The following is a 17,861-nucleotide window of genomic DNA, read 5'->3' as shown; positions in this document are numbered from 1 at the left end:
TATCAAGGCAACTTAATGTATTGTGTTGAATATGAATTGAAAACTTAGAATAGTTGTATTGTGTCGAATGTTAATGAATTATGTATTGTGTCAAATGTTAATAATTCAGTTAATTTGAATGATACTTTAAAATTACAAGTTTATTATGAATTGATTGAATTATAACATCATTACAGGTGTATTGTTTTCCTGCTTTGACGACCAATTTATTAGTCGCGACATCCAAAATTATTTTTTTTCGCAAAAAATGACAATTGCCGACCAAGAGTTTTGGTCGCAAAAAATACATGTATTGCCGACCAAAACAGCTCTTGGTCGTGAAATCTCACTTTTGCCGACCAAAAGTTTTGGTCGCGAAAAGACACAAATGGCGACCAATTTTTTTGGTCGTGAAATGTGACAATTGGCGACCAAAAAATTTGGTCGCGAAATGTAAAAATTGGCGACCAAAAGTTTGGTCGCCAAATGTGACAATTGGCGACTAAGAAATTTGGTCGGGAAAATATTACTTTTCGCGACCGAAGTGTTTTGGCGACAAAATAAATTAGTCGCGGTAATTAAATATTTCGCGACCAAATATTTAGTCGGCAAAATCCAACTTTTGCCGACCAACCATAATTTTGGTCGCGAATTACTTTTGCCGACCCTCAATTGGCGACCAAAGTAGCGACCAAAAAATTTGGTCGCGGATAACTTTTGCCGACCAAAAATAGACTTTTAGCGACCAATTTTTTTGTTGCCAAAAGTGTTAATTCTTGTAGTGAAATTTACTTACAATTATGAGAATAACTCCATGTCAATTATTAATTTGTTTAAAAATCAATCACTTAAAATTAGTCCTTGTCACAATTAAGAGATTGTTTGAGGTGATATAAATAAGTATATTTTTTGACTTTTTATAAAAAAAATATGTAAAAAAGTAGAAAGATAATGTGATCCAAATAAGTGCACTTATTTAGTTTATGCCAAATAGAGTGTTTTAAAGATTTCTAGTATTTGTATAATATAATAGTATACTCATTCATTGATTATTTTTGTCAGAATGTAGAATTAAACAACATAACAGTATTAAAAATGTATACGGTAACGCAATAGGTGTATGTCGGTAAATTATACTTTATACTCTTACACTTTATATTAAATCTCACTTTGATTTCTTATTTCTTAATTGTAACCGTGAACCTCTTGCAATTTTAGTTAAATTGCAATGTGATTTTTCTATTAATCTGGTGTTAAATTCAGCAACGAATATGCACAGGAGATTTTTTTTTTTTAAATGTATTTTTTCCCCTTCTTGTCCTTCTCTATTTTTCCATGTAATTTTCCTCTGTACTTTCTTTTAAACTCATCCCTCCTTCTTTGCCATTTTCTCACCCTTTCCTATCACTCATGGCTACTGCCCATCTTTTTTCCTTCAACCCCATCCATTTTCCATCGACTCCCCCACCTTCCATCACCACCTGCACCCTTGCTTGCCACCCCTAAAGGGAAGTCGTGAAGTGGTGAGAATGGGTGGGCAGTGGCCATGGGTGGTTAGGGAATAGGCAGGGAAGTGACGGAAAAGGGTGATCAGGTCAATTCAAAAAATATAGCAAAAAAAGAAAATATAGTTAAGAAGTAGAGAAAAAGAAAGAAAATAGAAAAAAATTTACATTTTTTTGTCTTAAAAAATGACAAAATGAGTGAGTGGCTGAGTGAGGAGAGTGTGAGCTCCTCCTCTATTGTAATCTTTCTGTAATCTCCTCATTGGTATAGTGATAACCGGTTACTCTCCCGTGGACGTAGGCATTGGGCCGAACCACGTAAAATATTGTGTCTCCTTGTGTGTGGGTGTGTTTTTCTGCTTGTTTTGATTTCTATAAGGTCTTGGGCGGGATCCCAGATCCCAACAAGTGGTATCAGAGCCTCGTCGGTGGCGTTTCGGAACAAAAACAGCGTGTTGTCCGAAACTGCCCAGAAATCAAGTTGCTCGAAATCAGGTTTCGAGCATACCAGGAGCAAGGGCTCGAGAAGAGGAGTCCAACCACATAAAGCAGACACCCAGAGGAGGCGGCACGCGCCCTCACGCGCCACCTGAAGAAGGCGCGTGAGGCCCAGTCTCGGCACGCGCCGCCACGCGCCGTGAAGGCAGCCGGCGCGTCGGCCCAGTCGCAGGCACGCGCCCCCACGCGCGGATGAAGGAAGAAGACGAGTGGGGGGGACGCGCGTGTATGGCACGCGCGTGCCACGTCAGCATCCACGTCAGCTGCCACGTCATCCGCAGGAGGAAGAATCCTGTGTTTCGCGGCGAACGTACAGCCGCAGATCTGAGGCGTACAAAATGTTTTGGCTAGATCGAAGCCATTTGGAGTCCGTTTTTGGCGATCCAATAGTGGTTTTCAACTATTTGGAGTATTCCGGACACATCCGTACGGTCAGATTTTGTAGATGAAGTTTCTGTAAAAAGAAGGCAGATTAAAGTGGCAGACGGCGTTAGGTACAGTGGACAGAATATTCTGTTGGAACACGGAATATTCCCTGAACTTCTGAAAATTGCAATTTGGCCCAACATTTTCAGAAAATTGTGGTGTGGCCTAGCTTTCGGGGATAGTTTTCAGTGAGGTCCCCGGAAATGCAGCGAAGGTTGGTCCTAGCTAAACGGACCGCTCCGGACGCAACCGCGAGGTCAGAATAGTGAAATTCTGAACGGTTTTGAAAGATTGTCAAAACATGGAAGTTTGTCATCTTCAATACTCGAAGGAAGGTTGCCGGATATTGTGGAACGCTGCGGATTCACTGAAGAGGTTAGAATGGGCAGATTCTGACCCGATTGGACAACCAGATACAGATTGAGATAGATCATTGAAGACCAGAGGAGATCAGGCTTGATCAAATGGCAGATCGAGGGAGATCAGGATTGGTCAGGGGCGATCAGAGGATTGCAGACATGATTATCTCAAGATCAAAGGTCTAGGAAAGTTCTGTCAAAAAGACACTGTCTAAGGAGACTGGTTCTTAAGTGGGACCGGTTGTGACCCCACCAGTCTTTCCTGGGAACTTTCCTGGTTGTTGAGGTGATCGGAGGATCTGGTTCAATCAAAAGAGAAGACCATTCATCGACGGATAGATGATTTGGCAACCAGTACAGGCTCAGGGAAATACTGTGGCTGTTGGAGCTACTGTATATGAGAAGGTACTAATGGTATGTGGACATGTAGAACAATAGTTGCAGAGGAGCATACTAAGCGCAGAAGTACAATTGCAGACGTGCAACAGTGCAAGGGTACGCTAGAGTGTCGTACAGAGGCGCGAGAAGAGTGTGCAGCAGCGGGTTGTTGACAGTTCACAGGAACTTCCAGACAGAGAAATTGAGACAGGTAAAACGCAAGAGTGCGTGCCAAGGAGTGACAAGTCTTATTTCTCTATGGTGGTTTCTTTAGTTCCATGGCAGCAGATGATAGAGTTGATGCAGATCTCTCAAGCAAGCTTGACGCAGGGAGACCAGAAGCCATGGGTACGAGCACTATGCACGGAGTTGCATAGTGGTAACTTGTACAGACCGGTGGAAGTTGTCTTGACAGAAGGGCTAACTGTCAAACATCAGTACGGACAAGTGAGACAGAACCGAACATCAGGGATTGCAGCACAGACAACAAGCGTATGTGGAAACGCCAGGAGGTTGTTCAGAAGTGCAGAAGGGCAAAGGCTGGTTGTTCAGAAATAAGCTCCGAGCAAGGAAACTTGAGGCTGTTGATGTGTCAAACTCTGAAGTTTTCTAGTTGCTCCAGTGTTCATCATGCAAGGAGTTGCATGATAGTCAAGGGCATCCAAGCAGGGGGTGCAGGACATCCAATCAGGGGGTGTCGGATATCTTGGTTGCGCAAGTTCAAGCATAGCAGATATAGACATCCGAGACAGAAGCATGGAAGAGATCTGTGGGAGATAGGAGCAGAGGCTCTCTCCAAATCAGAGAGTGGTGTGAGTTGAGTTGAGGATGTAGGATTCCCTCCTCCTCTTATATCTCTGGTGTATTATCTCTAGCTTCAGGGGGTGGAAGCATCTCAGTGAGAAGATGCAGACTATGCTGAAGACATCCGAGACAGGAAGCATGGAAGAAATCTGTGGGAGATAGGAGCAGTGGCTCTCTCCAAATCAGAGAGTGGTGTGAGTTGAGTTGAGGATGTCGGATTCCCTCCTCCTCTTGTATCTCTGGTGTTTTATCTCTAGCTTCAGGGGATGCAGCGTCTCAGTGAAGAGATGCAGACTTTGTTGAATTTGGGCGTGACAAGATTAGCAGCAGTGTATGCAGTGGATCACCTCACATGGGTTGAGGGGGTGATTTGTTGAATTCACCCATGTGTGAAAGGGGTGATCATCCAAGTCAAGTTTGGTTGGCAACAATGGGAAGGCAACCAACCAAAGTCCACCTTGGCGGCCACCAACCATCTTGAAGAGTCAAGGATGGAGGCTGCCCAAAGGCTCTCCTACCTACTCCCTCACCTATAAATGGAGGTTGAGAGGAGAGAGCAAAATGTGAGTAAGTGAGTGAGGAAGAAAACCGTGAACCAAAGAGTGCGAGAGATGTGAGGCGGAGAGACCGTCTCTCTCGGTGTGAGCGAGGGAGACGGGTGAGTGGCTGAGTGAGGAGAGTGTGAGCTCCTCCTCTATTGTAATCTTTCTGTAATCTCCTCATTGGTATAGTGATAACCGGTTACTCTCCCGTGGACGTAGGCATTGGGCCGAACCACGTAAAATATTGTGTCTCCTTGTGTGTAGGTGTGTTTTTCTGCTTGTTTTGATTTCTATAAGGTCTTGGGCGGGATCCCAGATCCCAACACTCATGTCATAAGATAATTGTTATAATTAAACATAAAGAAACTATAGTGAGATTTAGTGAAAGTGTAAAGGTGCAATGTGCAATTTATTCCTTTGAGTACCATATGTGACATTTCTTATGTAGTGGTCTAAACCAATAACATAATTGAAAACTTTATAGGATAAGACATGAGAACTCATCTTTGTAAAGTAATTAAAAGATAAGAAATGACAAGTTTAGTGTGAGTTGTGATTTTTCATTTACCGAAAACATTACATAAGCAACCGAACTAGACGTCCAGTTTGGACTACCAATGTACACCAGTATTTTTTACAAATCAATGGCCTAAATTTTGTCTACATATTTACAAACCCAATAATAGATCTCAACAAAAAATCAAACCCAATGTTTAATCTATAAATTGGTAAACAAAATATAAATCATGTTACAAAAAAATACAAATGTGACACACATCCATCCAACCATCGTCTATTTTCCTCAGTCTAAACCCAAATTGGAGAGAAGGCAAGCTATTTTCCATTTTCTAGATGGAGTTGAGATTAAGCCAACTCAACATGCAAACGTTATGATAATCATTTCATAGTACAAAAGAATCATATAATTAGAGAGAACTGTTAGTGAATATAACAAGAACAAAACTTAGGACAAAAAGAAAGAGAAAAAAAAAATGTGAATGTCACCACGCAATATATGAAGCCGTACACCATGGACACGTCTCTATTTCCGTAGGCAAAGATTCGTTATCTTCCCAACTTTCTATCACTCTTCACTTTCAACTAATGATCAAAGTGTAAATTTGTGAATATGAAAAAAAACATCTATTGGACCACATTCTCTTATCCCTTCAACTTGCTCTCTCTCTTTTTTTTCTCGAGAAAATTGCTTAACACACTACCTTAGTACCCTCCGCATCCCTATATATATGTTTTCATCTCAAATTCTTCAAACCAAACTCATCAAATCTCACATTCCATTACAACAACTCTCACATCAGTCTCTCTAACCCTTTTTAGCATTTTCCAAAAAACTTTTGATTTTCAATGGAGAGGGTGACAAATATGGTGTCCCAAAAACCAGTGGTGATCTTCAGCAATAGCTCATGTTGCATGTGTCACACTATCAAGACCCTCTTGTGTGATTTTGGGGTCAACCCTAATGTTCATGAGCTCGATGAAACGTCGAGAGGGTGGGAGATCGAGCAGGAGCTTTTGCGACGCGGTTGCAACCCGACGGTGCCGGCAGTGTTCATTGGCGGTGAACTTGTTGGCGGAGCCGATGAGATCATGAGCCTCCACCTCAGGCGGGCATTAATCCCAATGCTTAAGCGGGCAGGAGCTTTGTGGGTCTGATGCCACGTCATAACACTGACACTCGTAACTTTCCTTATTACCTAAAAAAAATAACACTGACACTCGTGTTCTGTGTTTTATTTGAATGCAGAGCTATTAGGTTTAGTAGCATATATGAAGTGAGAGAGCCTACTTTAGTGCTATAATAATTCACAATACTACTAAATAATGTGTAGTAAATCAGCTTTTTTGTAATGTAATCTCTCTTCGAGTTTTTGCTAATAAAAAAGCTGAGTTTACGGTGATTAACTAGTTTCTTATTAATGTCTTTTAAGAGTATGTTATAAATCCATACGATTGAGTCCTTGGATTCATAAATATTATAAAAGGAAGTGCTTTGCTTCGGATCATTGCTATTTACTCAAACATGTTCCAAGAAAGTCGAGATATTTCAAAATCTTTGTTGACACGATCAATGTTAGAGAAAACTCTAAAATTATTTCAATATTGGACCTTGGGCTCGGACATGTATAGCAGTTTTGAAAGTAAGATCTCTCAATGTTCCTACATTTACTGAATTTTGAAAGTAAGATCTCTCAATGTTCCTACATTTACAAGCAGTAAGAGGGGTATTTATTAATTACAATATCGAAAATTTTTACAAAAATATTTTACACAATTTTTTACGATTAATTTTGAGAAATATCAAAATAATAATGTTATTTACAACTAGTGTGGACAATATAAAAAAATATGGATATAAGTCTTAAAATACATTATAGGGTAAATTACAAATACATCCCCTGAGGTTTGATTAAAATATGAATCGCCCCCGATGGTTTTGAAAATTACATTCTATCCCTTGAGGTTTTTAATTTCATAACAAATCGTCCCTTTTATTAATGAATTATCAAGTCAATTAACAGTTTTTAATGATATAAGAAATATGTTTCAATTAATCGTTTAGGTAATTTTATTATTGTATAGAAGAGCAATTATGAATTTTATTTTTTTGTTAATTCTATTGAATAAAAAATACAAACAAGGGAGTATTTGTAATTTTTCAAACTACAGGGGACAATTTGTATTTTAAACAAACCTCGTGGGGTATATTTATAATTTATCCTAAATTATATAATGATAATTTTTTTTATACAAAATTTGATTAAAAATTCAATATAATAGTAATAGCATGTCATCATTAGTATGTAATATTGCCAACTAATATTAAATAAATACATAGAGAGTGAACCTTACATATCAAATGTAACTAACAATCAAATAAATTTCATATCGTTATAGTGAAATTATTTATACTTGTATGTCAATAATAATAATATCACCATTACATTCAAAAATTTTCATAAATAATATAATTTATAGTAATCTCTTCATTTTCAATCAAAATAATCATTATTGTTCTCACAATTTTTAAAATATTATTTACATTTCACTCTAATAATATTTTTATAATTTTTTTTATTTAAAATATTTTCTTTATAAAAATCCCAAAATCTAGGGACACGTGACGCCCTGCTCGCTAAGTCCCTCGGCCACTGCTTATAATAAGAAGATTGCTCTCTGGGGTTTCTAGTTTGTGCATGTGTGAGCAAGTTTTCCTCCCCATTCCATTTTCTTCAAAAAAGTTTATTTTTCAACACTACTAAAAGGTCTATACAACGCTTTAAAGTGCTATTAAAATTGAAAATTATTCACTGTCACGTGTGAATAATTTCTTGACATCAATTTGTTGCTTTTCAAGCCGTCCTAAAATTTCATTTTGGTTGTGGTGGTGTTTGCTTGTGAGAGTAGAAAGTTTCAAACTTTTGTTAGTTCAAACTATTTTTATTCAAGTTGAATTATGCTTAGACAAATCTAAAAGAACAATGTGATGCATATATTGAAAACAGTGAAAGATCAAATTTATCACAACATGGGCACCCAAGGCAAGTGTGGATCAAAACATGATTTCACTTTGAATGGCAGCATATATCTTCAAGATATTATATGATAATAAAAGAATGTCCAAAGAGAAGAATTGACCTTTCTTTTACACATATTGAGGCATGGTTCCTATTTATGGTCCATGCAAAAAGCTAAATATGCAAGCAATATTGATATTGTGGTGAAATGGATTTAAAAATACTCTTTCGTCCAAACATAACTTCTTAATCCTTTCTTTTTCTCTTACTTTTTCCTCCCATTTCTTTGAGCATGGCTTTTCCTTGTATAATGATTCCTTTAGTGCCCCTTCATAGGCCTACTGCTTTCTGGGCTTTAATCGTCCCTAGGCCTTCTGAATATAAAAGGGTGTAGTCGGATCCTTCGGTATTCATAACTTGCTCGTACTTGGCTTCACCCGTCATGGCCGACTTGTATTCAGCCATATGTTGAGCACAAGTCCTAAATAATAATCTTTTTATTCGGCCACCATAATTGCCCCCCCCGAACATCCGATTAACATTCGTTTATTCGGCGTGGTCAGTGTCTACTTTTTCAGCTCATAGACTTGATGGTCCTCGATTCCTCGATAATAGAGAATACGGTGCTTGCACGTTTTTAGTGCTAATGCGTCAAAACAGCCGAAATATGATATCATCATTGCTTTCCATCCCTTCGTGTTTTGACATTCAGTTAATGCAATTTAAAATCTGTCCCTTCGTATGCATGAACCTTGGCTCTTTGACATTCCTCATTCCATTCTTCCTTCTTCACAAGACTCCTACGATTTGTAACTGTTGCTTCCTTTCGCTCTTTCGCTCTAACTTGTAAGTCCCCCCTCTCTCTCATTCTTTTGTTCGCATTCCAGCCCTTTTTTGTATTTTGTTTATTCATCTTCCCCTCCGTCTGGGATAGCAACTCATCTAAAAGCTCTCCTCTTTAAGGAGCGAGTCGCCACTTTTCGCCGTCGCTTTTCAATTCCAAATGACGTCCAACTGTCCCTCGTTGCAGACAGTGTGGTTGACATGGAGAGGACGGATGCAAACACCATCATTTTTCCTCTTTTGTCAAACGCTAAAGGTGGAGTCCATTTCCCCTAACGCCCATTCCTCAGGACGATCCTGCGTTACTAGGGCCTCTTGTCTTCTCAACCCAATGTGAACTTTTATCGCATAATCATGGGTTTGGTAGAATTGAACCGTCTACTTGGGCTCAACCTGGGGATTCCGTCTATTCGGCACTGCTATGTTATGGCGAAGTCAACCGGTCGCTAGGGCCGTTATTTTCTCAGAGCCAAGGATATAAATCACCACTTGGTGACTATGCTTGCCAGCTCTGGAAAAAGAGTTGACGGTGTTATGGTCGCCATTTGAGGCAATTGGGAATTCGGCGAATGAAAGGATCGCCAAGACCCTGTGCCAAGACGGAAAGACGAGCCAGGTGGCCGATCAGTTGGTTTATAATAAGATTTATTCGGCTCAAAAATACGATGTTGACCCAATTTGTTGTGTGCAGGTAACGACTTAAAAAGAGCCCTCCCTTTGGTAGACGAAGCCGTTCTTAGTCAAGTGAAGACGGTCTTTAAATACAAAGGACGGTCAAATCTTCAAGGACAAGGGCGCGCCGTTCATATTCTGCTGAAGTATGATCCCACCTACTCTACTTTTTCACTCGCCGATCATATTCCCGTGCCGAGGGGTGAACAGCAATTGATGGCACTTGTTTTCCCTAATTTCAAAAGTTTTAGGGATATTGGGTTTGAAGGTTCAGACGTCGAGGAGGCTGGACCTGAAGACCATTTAGAAGAGGGTGCAGATGGTGAAGGGTCTGGACCTGAAGCCTATTGAGAAGACCAAGACTTAAGCAGAGAGCTTGAGTTGGCCTTTAAGCAGTTCATCCCAAAGGGTAGCGGCCAGCCCTCTACTTCCGACCGAGCTGCAGTTGCGTCTCCTGAAGACGATATTGTCACCGAGTTAGGAGATTTGCCCGAGGTTGATTTTGAAATGATGGGGAAAGAGTTTCTTACCCAATTCTCCGGACGGAGAAATGCCGAAAAAATGGTAGTAAGGAGGAGAGCCAGTGCTGGGAGTGGCCTGGAAACTCCCCCTCCAGCGGCCGTTTTAGAAACTGATCAATTGATTGGAGATGAAGTTGTCGAAGTACCTAGTCGGCAACAAATGGATACTTCAAGCTCTGAATAGATAGAGCCGAGAGGCAAGAAACAGCCGGCCGACACCCTTGATGAGTCATTAGAAGAACTAATTGGCAAACAGCAAAGAATAGAGGCATTTTCTCCTAACTCGGCTAAGCCATTCATCATTCAGCCCAGGATGAAGAGTTTGCATGGTCTGGCTAGTAGATCGGCCATCAAAGATCCCGTCGTTACGTTAAGTGTCGCGTCGACGCTTTCACTTCCGTCTGACAGGTCAACCTTTCGTGCCGAGCCAAATGTCGTTTCCATTGCATTGGCAGCACAATCGGCAATATTGGTAAGTCGCTTTGGATTATATATCGTTCTTGTGTCGACTACTAACTTTGTTATACCATGTTTTGTAGGCGACAGAGAGAATAACTGAGATCGGTCGTCGACACTACGATGCTGTGGAAAGACTCGGCGTTCTAGAGGGCGAACTTGCAGAGGAAAAACGCAAGGTTGGAACTGCAATGGCTGACTTCCAAATGGCAACACAGAAGGCAAAAGCCAAATCCAAAAGAGCTGATGAAGAACAGCTGAAGGGGGATGTCGAACAAGAGAGGACCAAGCACGCCGAAGAAAAGGCGAACAATATGGACTGAGAATTGAAGTTAGCCAAGGAAGAAAATGTCAAATTACAGGCCAAGTTAGAGAAAGCAAAAGAGACACAAACATGGGCGGAGGCCGATGCGACCAAAGCATATAAAGCCGAAGAAACGGCAACAAAGGAGCTATATGCTGATGGGGCATTGAAGTTTGAGAACTGTGGCTTCAAGCATGGCTGGGTGAAGGCTCTAGCAGCTGCCAATATAACACTAGAGCAGCCAATTCCTTATGAGCAATTAGAGGTAGAGCCCCTAGAGTCTGATCCAGAGGAGTTTGAAGATAATTAGTTTAGTTTTTTTTTTTTTTTGCATTTTTGTTAAGATGTCGTTTTAATTTCTTTTTGAAGCTTCCATTGTACCTGTACTTTTGTTTTGTTTATTGTAGAAGTCGGTCATTTTCATTGATAAAGTGGCCTATGTTTGAAGTACAATTTATGAATGAAAATGCCTGTTTTGATATTTTGTTTTAACCTTGTTGGTTAGAATGATGAACACTTGAAGTACTGTTTCAATGATGAATGCTTTTAATGTTTTAACCCTGGTGGTTAAGTCAGCCACATTCAGATAATGTAGGGAGTGCATGATGCACTTAAAGCAGAATAATCGCAAGATTGAAAACTTTAATAGTTGGGACAACTGAGAAATTCGACGGATAAAGGAAAAGGCCGAATAGATTCATATACCTACCCCTGCCCCAGTTGAACATGGGTTGCCACCGTCGTTGATGACGCATCTAGGGCCAAATAAAGAAGATAAGTGTTCAAGTGGGGAAGTGGAGAAATTCGGCGATGAAGGAGTATGCCAAAAAGTTGAACATGGGTTGCCACCACTGTTGATGACGCATCCAGGGCCGAATAAAAAAGATAAGTGTTCAAGTGGAGAAATTCGACGGATGAAGGAGTATGCCGAATATATTCACAGATCTACCGTTGCCCCAGTTGAATATAGGTTGCCACCGTCGTTGATGACTCATCCAGGGTTGAATAAAGAAGATAAGTGCTCAAGTAGGGAAGTGAAGAAATTCGGTGGATGAAGGAGTATGCCGAATATATTCACAGACCTCCCCCTGCCCCAGTTGAACATAGGCTGCCACCGTCGTTGATGACACATCCAGTGCTGAAATAGCGGTGAAGCGTGCATTTCAGTGACTGTGGACGCATCGTAAATGATACACTGTCATTAATGTAGGGATGTCATTAAATAGACGATATGTAACCTAACCCATGACGTGGCCGGTAAATCAGAGTAGAGCTAGGAGCCTTGTGCAGCGAATAATGTGTACATATGTCTAGTAGGTTATTCTTTAATAACAAAGGTGAAGGAAAAAGTTTGGTGGAACTGGAGGTAGAGATGAATCGCGGAGAGGGTAGCCATGCTGTCAGAGCGAATACAATAGCTTTAGAAGAGCGAGAGAGACGCCGCTTGCCCTATTGTTGAAGTAGACCGCCAAGGAGGGGTAAGGCGGAGAAAATGAACAGGGGCAGGACGCAACAGAAAAATAGTGAAAGGTCTAACCAACACGAACCGAGTAGGCTGTCACGCCCTCTTTATTGGCAACAAGTCTATGACTGAGGCAGATTCAATCATTCATGATCTAAACGTGGCAGTGGATTTTGCTAGGCAGATTTTTCGCCCGAAGTTCAACATTCCATGATTGGGCGAAGTAACTACGAAGTGTTCAGAGATAGTGTCCATCAAAGGGCTCTACTGTACATACGAGACCGACATGCTCATGCGGACTGCTTAGAAAGAGATAGCGCAGAAGGACGGCCGAATTCATGATCTGGAACGTCGTGCCAAGAAGGCTGAGAGCAAAAGGTGGAAAGCCAAAGCCGTTGAGAAACAGGCTTTGGTATCGGTGACTACAGCTGTTACTGATAAAGTGAATCAACAGCTAATTGATCACGTTATTGCTGATCGATATATGGCGGCTGTATTTGCCAAAGAGACCATACGATCGCTTGCCTATGAGTAGGGTTTCTTCTAGCTTAATTTGCATTGCCCAGAGTAAGTTGGCTTGCTTAGGCTGGACCTCGTTGGTGATAAATCTTGCCTGAAAAGATTTTTGGAGCCGGTGAAAACTCTTGACTAAGGCTGGTTCAAGTTTGTAATACCACCGAACTAGCAGCGGACCTAAGTTGTTTGGGAATATGCGACACATAAGCGCTTCATCATCAGTGTACAAGGTCATTGCCTGCTTGTAATGGCAAATGTAGTCCGTTGGGTTAGACTTACAATCATACAACGTAAATGTTAGGGCTTTAAACTTTTTCGGTAGGACAGCCCTAGTAATTCGTCGTACGAAAGGATCATGCTTATCTTCTCCGTCTGACCCATCTTTCTTCCCTTGTCTATGCCGCATGTATAGACTTCCCTTAGATGAGCTAGATACGCCAACACGCCCTTTTTTTGGAGGTTCCTAAGCTGTTGAGTCAAAGGCGCTGCTGCTATCGTGTTTCCGATACCGACGTCGTTGAGCTCCCTTCTACTGTTCAGGTGACTGGTCTCTCTCGTGATGTGGTACGGTCTGTTGAGATTTGGCTAACTCCAGAGCCAACTCTTTACGTAAACGCTCGTTGTCAACCGCCATCTCTTCCAGACGTTGCTCATTTCGTTTTGCTTGATCCATAATTGTCTGCATGGTTTCCTGCATGGAGGTTGAGGGTGAAGATTGAATGACTGGGTCAAAATTCAAGGCTATGGATTTAGAAATACTCTTTCATCCAAATAAAACTTCTTAATCCTCCCATTTTCTCTTACTTTTTCCTCCCATTTCTTTGAGCATGGCTTTTCCTTTTATAATGATTCCTTCAAGGCCCCCTCCATAGGCCTACTATTTTCTAAGCTTTAATTGTCCCTAGGCTTCCGAATATGAAAGGGTGTAGTCGGCTCCTTCGGCATTCATAACTTGCTTGTACTTGCCTTCACCCGTCATGGCCGACTTGTATTCGGCCATACGTTGAGCACGAGTCATAAATAATAATCTTTTTATTCAGCCACCACAGATATATATCTTTCAATACTTATCACTTCTTTAAAGACAATGTGAATGAAATCCTCTACCTTTGCTATTGGAAAAAAGAAGAAGAAGAAGAAAAATATATTAGATGGCTTGAAAATTAAGATCGCCTTGTAGTATCCCCTAGTGTTGAAAGAAATGGAAAATGCAAAAATGTGTTATATGTTTTATGGGTGTTGATTTCCGACCACACAACCAAATAGGGTACTCAGCTGGAGAGCACACGGCAGAATAGATGAAATCAACCACCTGCCAACAAGAAAATGAGAATACCGCGGTGGCTCGTCTACTTGGGGGCACTCCGACGATCAAGTCAGTCAATCAATCTCTCAAAGATCTCTCACAAGTACACAATACACCAATTAAAGCGTACCTTAGACATATGGGAGTGCCTCACTCTTATAGCCAGCAGTGACCTAGTCCTCTGGAAATCTTATTTCACAGGACTCAAGCTCAGTGCTCATATTGGACTCTTGACTGGATAAGGATAAACTCCTCAAGAGCCCTATCCTTAACCATACTAGGAGCCTCATCTTATCTAGGACTCTTGTCCTCTATCAAGATATCTCATAATCTCGTTATTACCGTACTGAACATCAGCGATACTGTGATCATCTCAGCAACTATGACTCACTCACGCGGTATGTTAGCCGACATTTCAGAACCACCTCGGCCACGTGGTGTCATTCACAAAATATTTCCCCACAACTGTCCCCTAGGTTCTATTACCTCGGCAAACTGAGGTGATAAAACCTGTACATTTACTTCTCCGACCGAGATTGTGACTCGTCGGTGCCAAGAAACAAGGACTCAAGTGTCCATTTCATCAAGAATCAAGGATCAAGAACCAAGTTCTTTTGGCATCTCAACCGAGATCATCATATCAACTAAGATCAATATCTCAACTGAGATCGCCATCTCAACCAAGATCGTCATCTCAACTGAGATCATCATCCCTACCGAGATCGCACTTTTCAACCGAGATCACTTCGTTAGCCGAGGTTATCAACCCATTAGTCCAAGAATTCCAAGAATCTCTATTGCTCATGAGCTATCACGCTCCATTGCCCCAACTGTTTCTTCCACATGTCCCATTTTTCTTGGTTCGTACCTGTCACACGCCATCAAGTCGCATCAAAGCTGCTACGCCGCCTGATAGGCACGTCGTCCAAGGCAATTTCATCATGTTTGTTGCTTTTTCATTTTTTAACAAAACTTCTTCCCTCTCTCTCCGTCTCTTCACTTTTGCAAATACAATCTCTCTTATCTCACATTTTTTTTCTTTAACCTTTCTCTCAAACTGCTATTGCTGCATTTTCAAGCTTCTACAACCGTTCCGTTCAACTCTTCCGGCGAGTCCCTCCCGGCGAGTCCCTCACCGTTTGATTCCGATTATCTTCATCGTTTGACTCCGGCAAACTTCATTTTGGCATCCACTTCTTCAGTTCCATTTTGTAAGTTTCTCATTTTCTTTCTATTTCATTTCGAATGCGTCACTGTTCGTGAATGAATTTGTCTTTAATCCACTGTACACATTGTAAATGTTCATGTTTATCCCTTGATTTGTCCGTTGTTCCTCATGTCACTTGGCTCTGATTTTGTTTGTTCATGCTCTATCTTTATTTCAAAATTGTTTACATGCTTTGTTCACATTTCCACATTCTTGCCCACTGGCTCTCTTGCATTTTGAATTTTATCACTGCGTTGAATTTGTCCCTATTTCTTCTGTGTTCTTTTTTGCCTTGATTCGATTATGAATCTTGTTTTTCCTGTTTTCCAGATTATTGCCTCTGATTCTTGTCCATTTGCATAGATTTTAGGTTTGGGAATTGCCTAGAAATCATATTCTTAGGAAGAACTGGAACATAACCTCTCTTAGATCTCCAAAATCTCTACCCTAGCACCCATTAGGGTTTCACCAAGGTCCCTTAACCTACACAGTCCACCTTTCTACTGATAAATTCTAACCGACCCACATTAGCCGAGGTCATGGGTAGGTTTAAGTGGAGAGTAGACTCGCCTAGTAAGTTGGAGTTCTTCTATCAAGAATTTAACATTGCAGCCGATGTTCAACTCAGGTTGGCTGGAAAAGAATACTCTATCATGCCCAGAGAGAATTACATGCCTTTTCCAGTAGTATCCATTATCGATGGTGGAATTAGATTCCTCCTTAACATCCTTTTCAGATAAGTGTTGTAATTCTATAAACTTAACCCCATGCAGCTAGCCATAAATACGTTTAGGGTCATCAATGGCATAGCCGAGTTGTCTCGTCCAGAAAATGCTAGGATCACCCTTGCCGACATCCAATTTTGTTATACCATGTGTGGCCTCAAGTCCACCAGTGGTCACATCTATTACCTCAAACCAAATCTACCGCATATAAACTGATAGCCGACCTCCCAGACTCCAACAAATGCGCTAGAGATGACTACATGATCGTCTCAGGTAATTGGGAATTCGCGCCTGATGATGATCTTCATCTTTACTCTCTATGTTGAGGAGTTTTTAGAGAGGATGAGAGTAAGAACTTAGTCAAAATCCCAATCTTTTTGCACTTATGCACTTATCTCTCATATCTATTTTAATGTTCTCTTCTTATTTTTACAGCTTTTCCTTAGCTGAGCAAATCATTTCAGTAGTCTTACGTCCCGAGCCGAGATCTCAAACAGCTCCTGGATCTACCAATCGAAAAATGCAAGGCCTTTATTTTGTTGAACTACGTGCTGACGTACCACTTTCCTCTCCTCGACATCTCCAAATGAAGCAAGACTCCTCCATCTACCTCAACTCCACCTGCCACTTCCTCACCAAGGGTAAACCAAGCTTCCATATCTGACCCTGTGAACCAACCCTCTACTTCTGTTCAAGCCCAACATCTCCCACCATCTCAACACCAACGCCGTCGCCGACCTCCTAACGCTCTTACAAGAAGAATGCACAACAGAAGGCGCCGAGATTCGGAGATATCGGCTTACGATCCCATTAATCTTCTAATTACCCTTTCAGCTATTAAATTCGGCATCGGAGTAACCATAGCCGCCACCGCCGTGGAGATAGGTTTCCAACCAACTGTGACCGAGGATTTACTTGTCAGCCTACCAGATATAGTGACTCTTCAGTCTCCTCTTTCTTCTCAATCCCAGCCAAAGCCAAAACCAAAACCATAATCAAAACAGGTGAAAAAGGCCAAGGCCACTGTCACCTATATTCCCTCTGATTCTGAAAAGGATCTAGAAAATTCAGTGCTGATATTGAAACTGGCCGACGTCGAGAAGAGGCCAGCCGACGCCGAATCGTACGACATACCGCCGCCAAAGAAGCCAAGGTCTGAGGGCCCAAAGAGTGGGGCCAATTTTCACCCTACATGGGCGCCCAAGGTCCTGGTTAGAGACCGCCCTCTCAAGGCCAGTGATAGCGCCTTTAAGAGTCTGGAGATTGACGTTGCTTTATCCACAACCGTGTTTTTGCCAGCCGACATGAATCATATAGCCGACTTCAATCAATATGAGATCTTCGCCATGATTATGCGGCATTTGGTCTTGGTAAGTCCCTTAACTTTTATCTTTTCATTCATTTTTCATACTTAGACAAATTTTGCTAATCTGTTTCTTCTCTTGCAAGCTATCCTGCATGTTCATTCTCATGCGGTAAAAGCTGAGATGGTGAAGAAAGACTTGGTGAAGAAGACCCAGGAGGCTATTGGTCTCCTTACTTCTTTAAATAAGGCCGAGACCTGCATCCACTATCTCATGGACAAGGTCAACGTCGCTAAGTCTGCCCAGAACAAGGCCGAGGTTGCTAAGAAGGAAGCCGAAGACAAGGCTAAGGCAGCAGAGACAAAGTACACCGAGGCCGAAATGAAGGTTGCTGACACCGAGGCCAAGCTCAAGGAGGCCAATGAGGCCGAAATCAAGGTCACCGATGAGAAGGCTTATGCGGAGGGGTAAGCCAACGTGCGCGAACAATATAAGAAGCAATGCAATCTAGTCTATAG

The 17,861-nt window shown here is 41.5% G+C and overlaps 1 protein-coding gene across 1 annotated transcript; it reads left to right on the top strand.

Annotated features, from left to right (window-relative positions):
- The first annotated feature begins 5,874 nt into the window (after positions 1–5,874).
- LOC114319868 (monothiol glutaredoxin-S2) lies at positions 5,875–9,893 on the top strand. The gene is made up of 2 exons (XM_082880428.1): positions 5,875–6,155; positions 9,794–9,893. Exons 1-2 carry the CDS (start codon positions 5,875–5,877, stop codon positions 9,891–9,893), a joined length of 381 nt encoding a protein of 126 aa, XP_082736554.1.
- Positions 9,894–17,861: the final 7,968 nt, after the last annotated feature.

The sequence above is a fragment of the Camellia sinensis genome, chromosome 7, assembly GCF_055761805.1.
Source record: "Camellia sinensis isolate YWXY chromosome 7, ASM5576180v1, whole genome shotgun sequence".
In the NCBI taxonomy this organism is placed as follows: Eukaryota; Viridiplantae; Streptophyta; class Magnoliopsida; order Ericales; family Theaceae; genus Camellia; species Camellia sinensis.
This window is presented reverse-complemented; position numbering and strand designations above follow the sequence as displayed.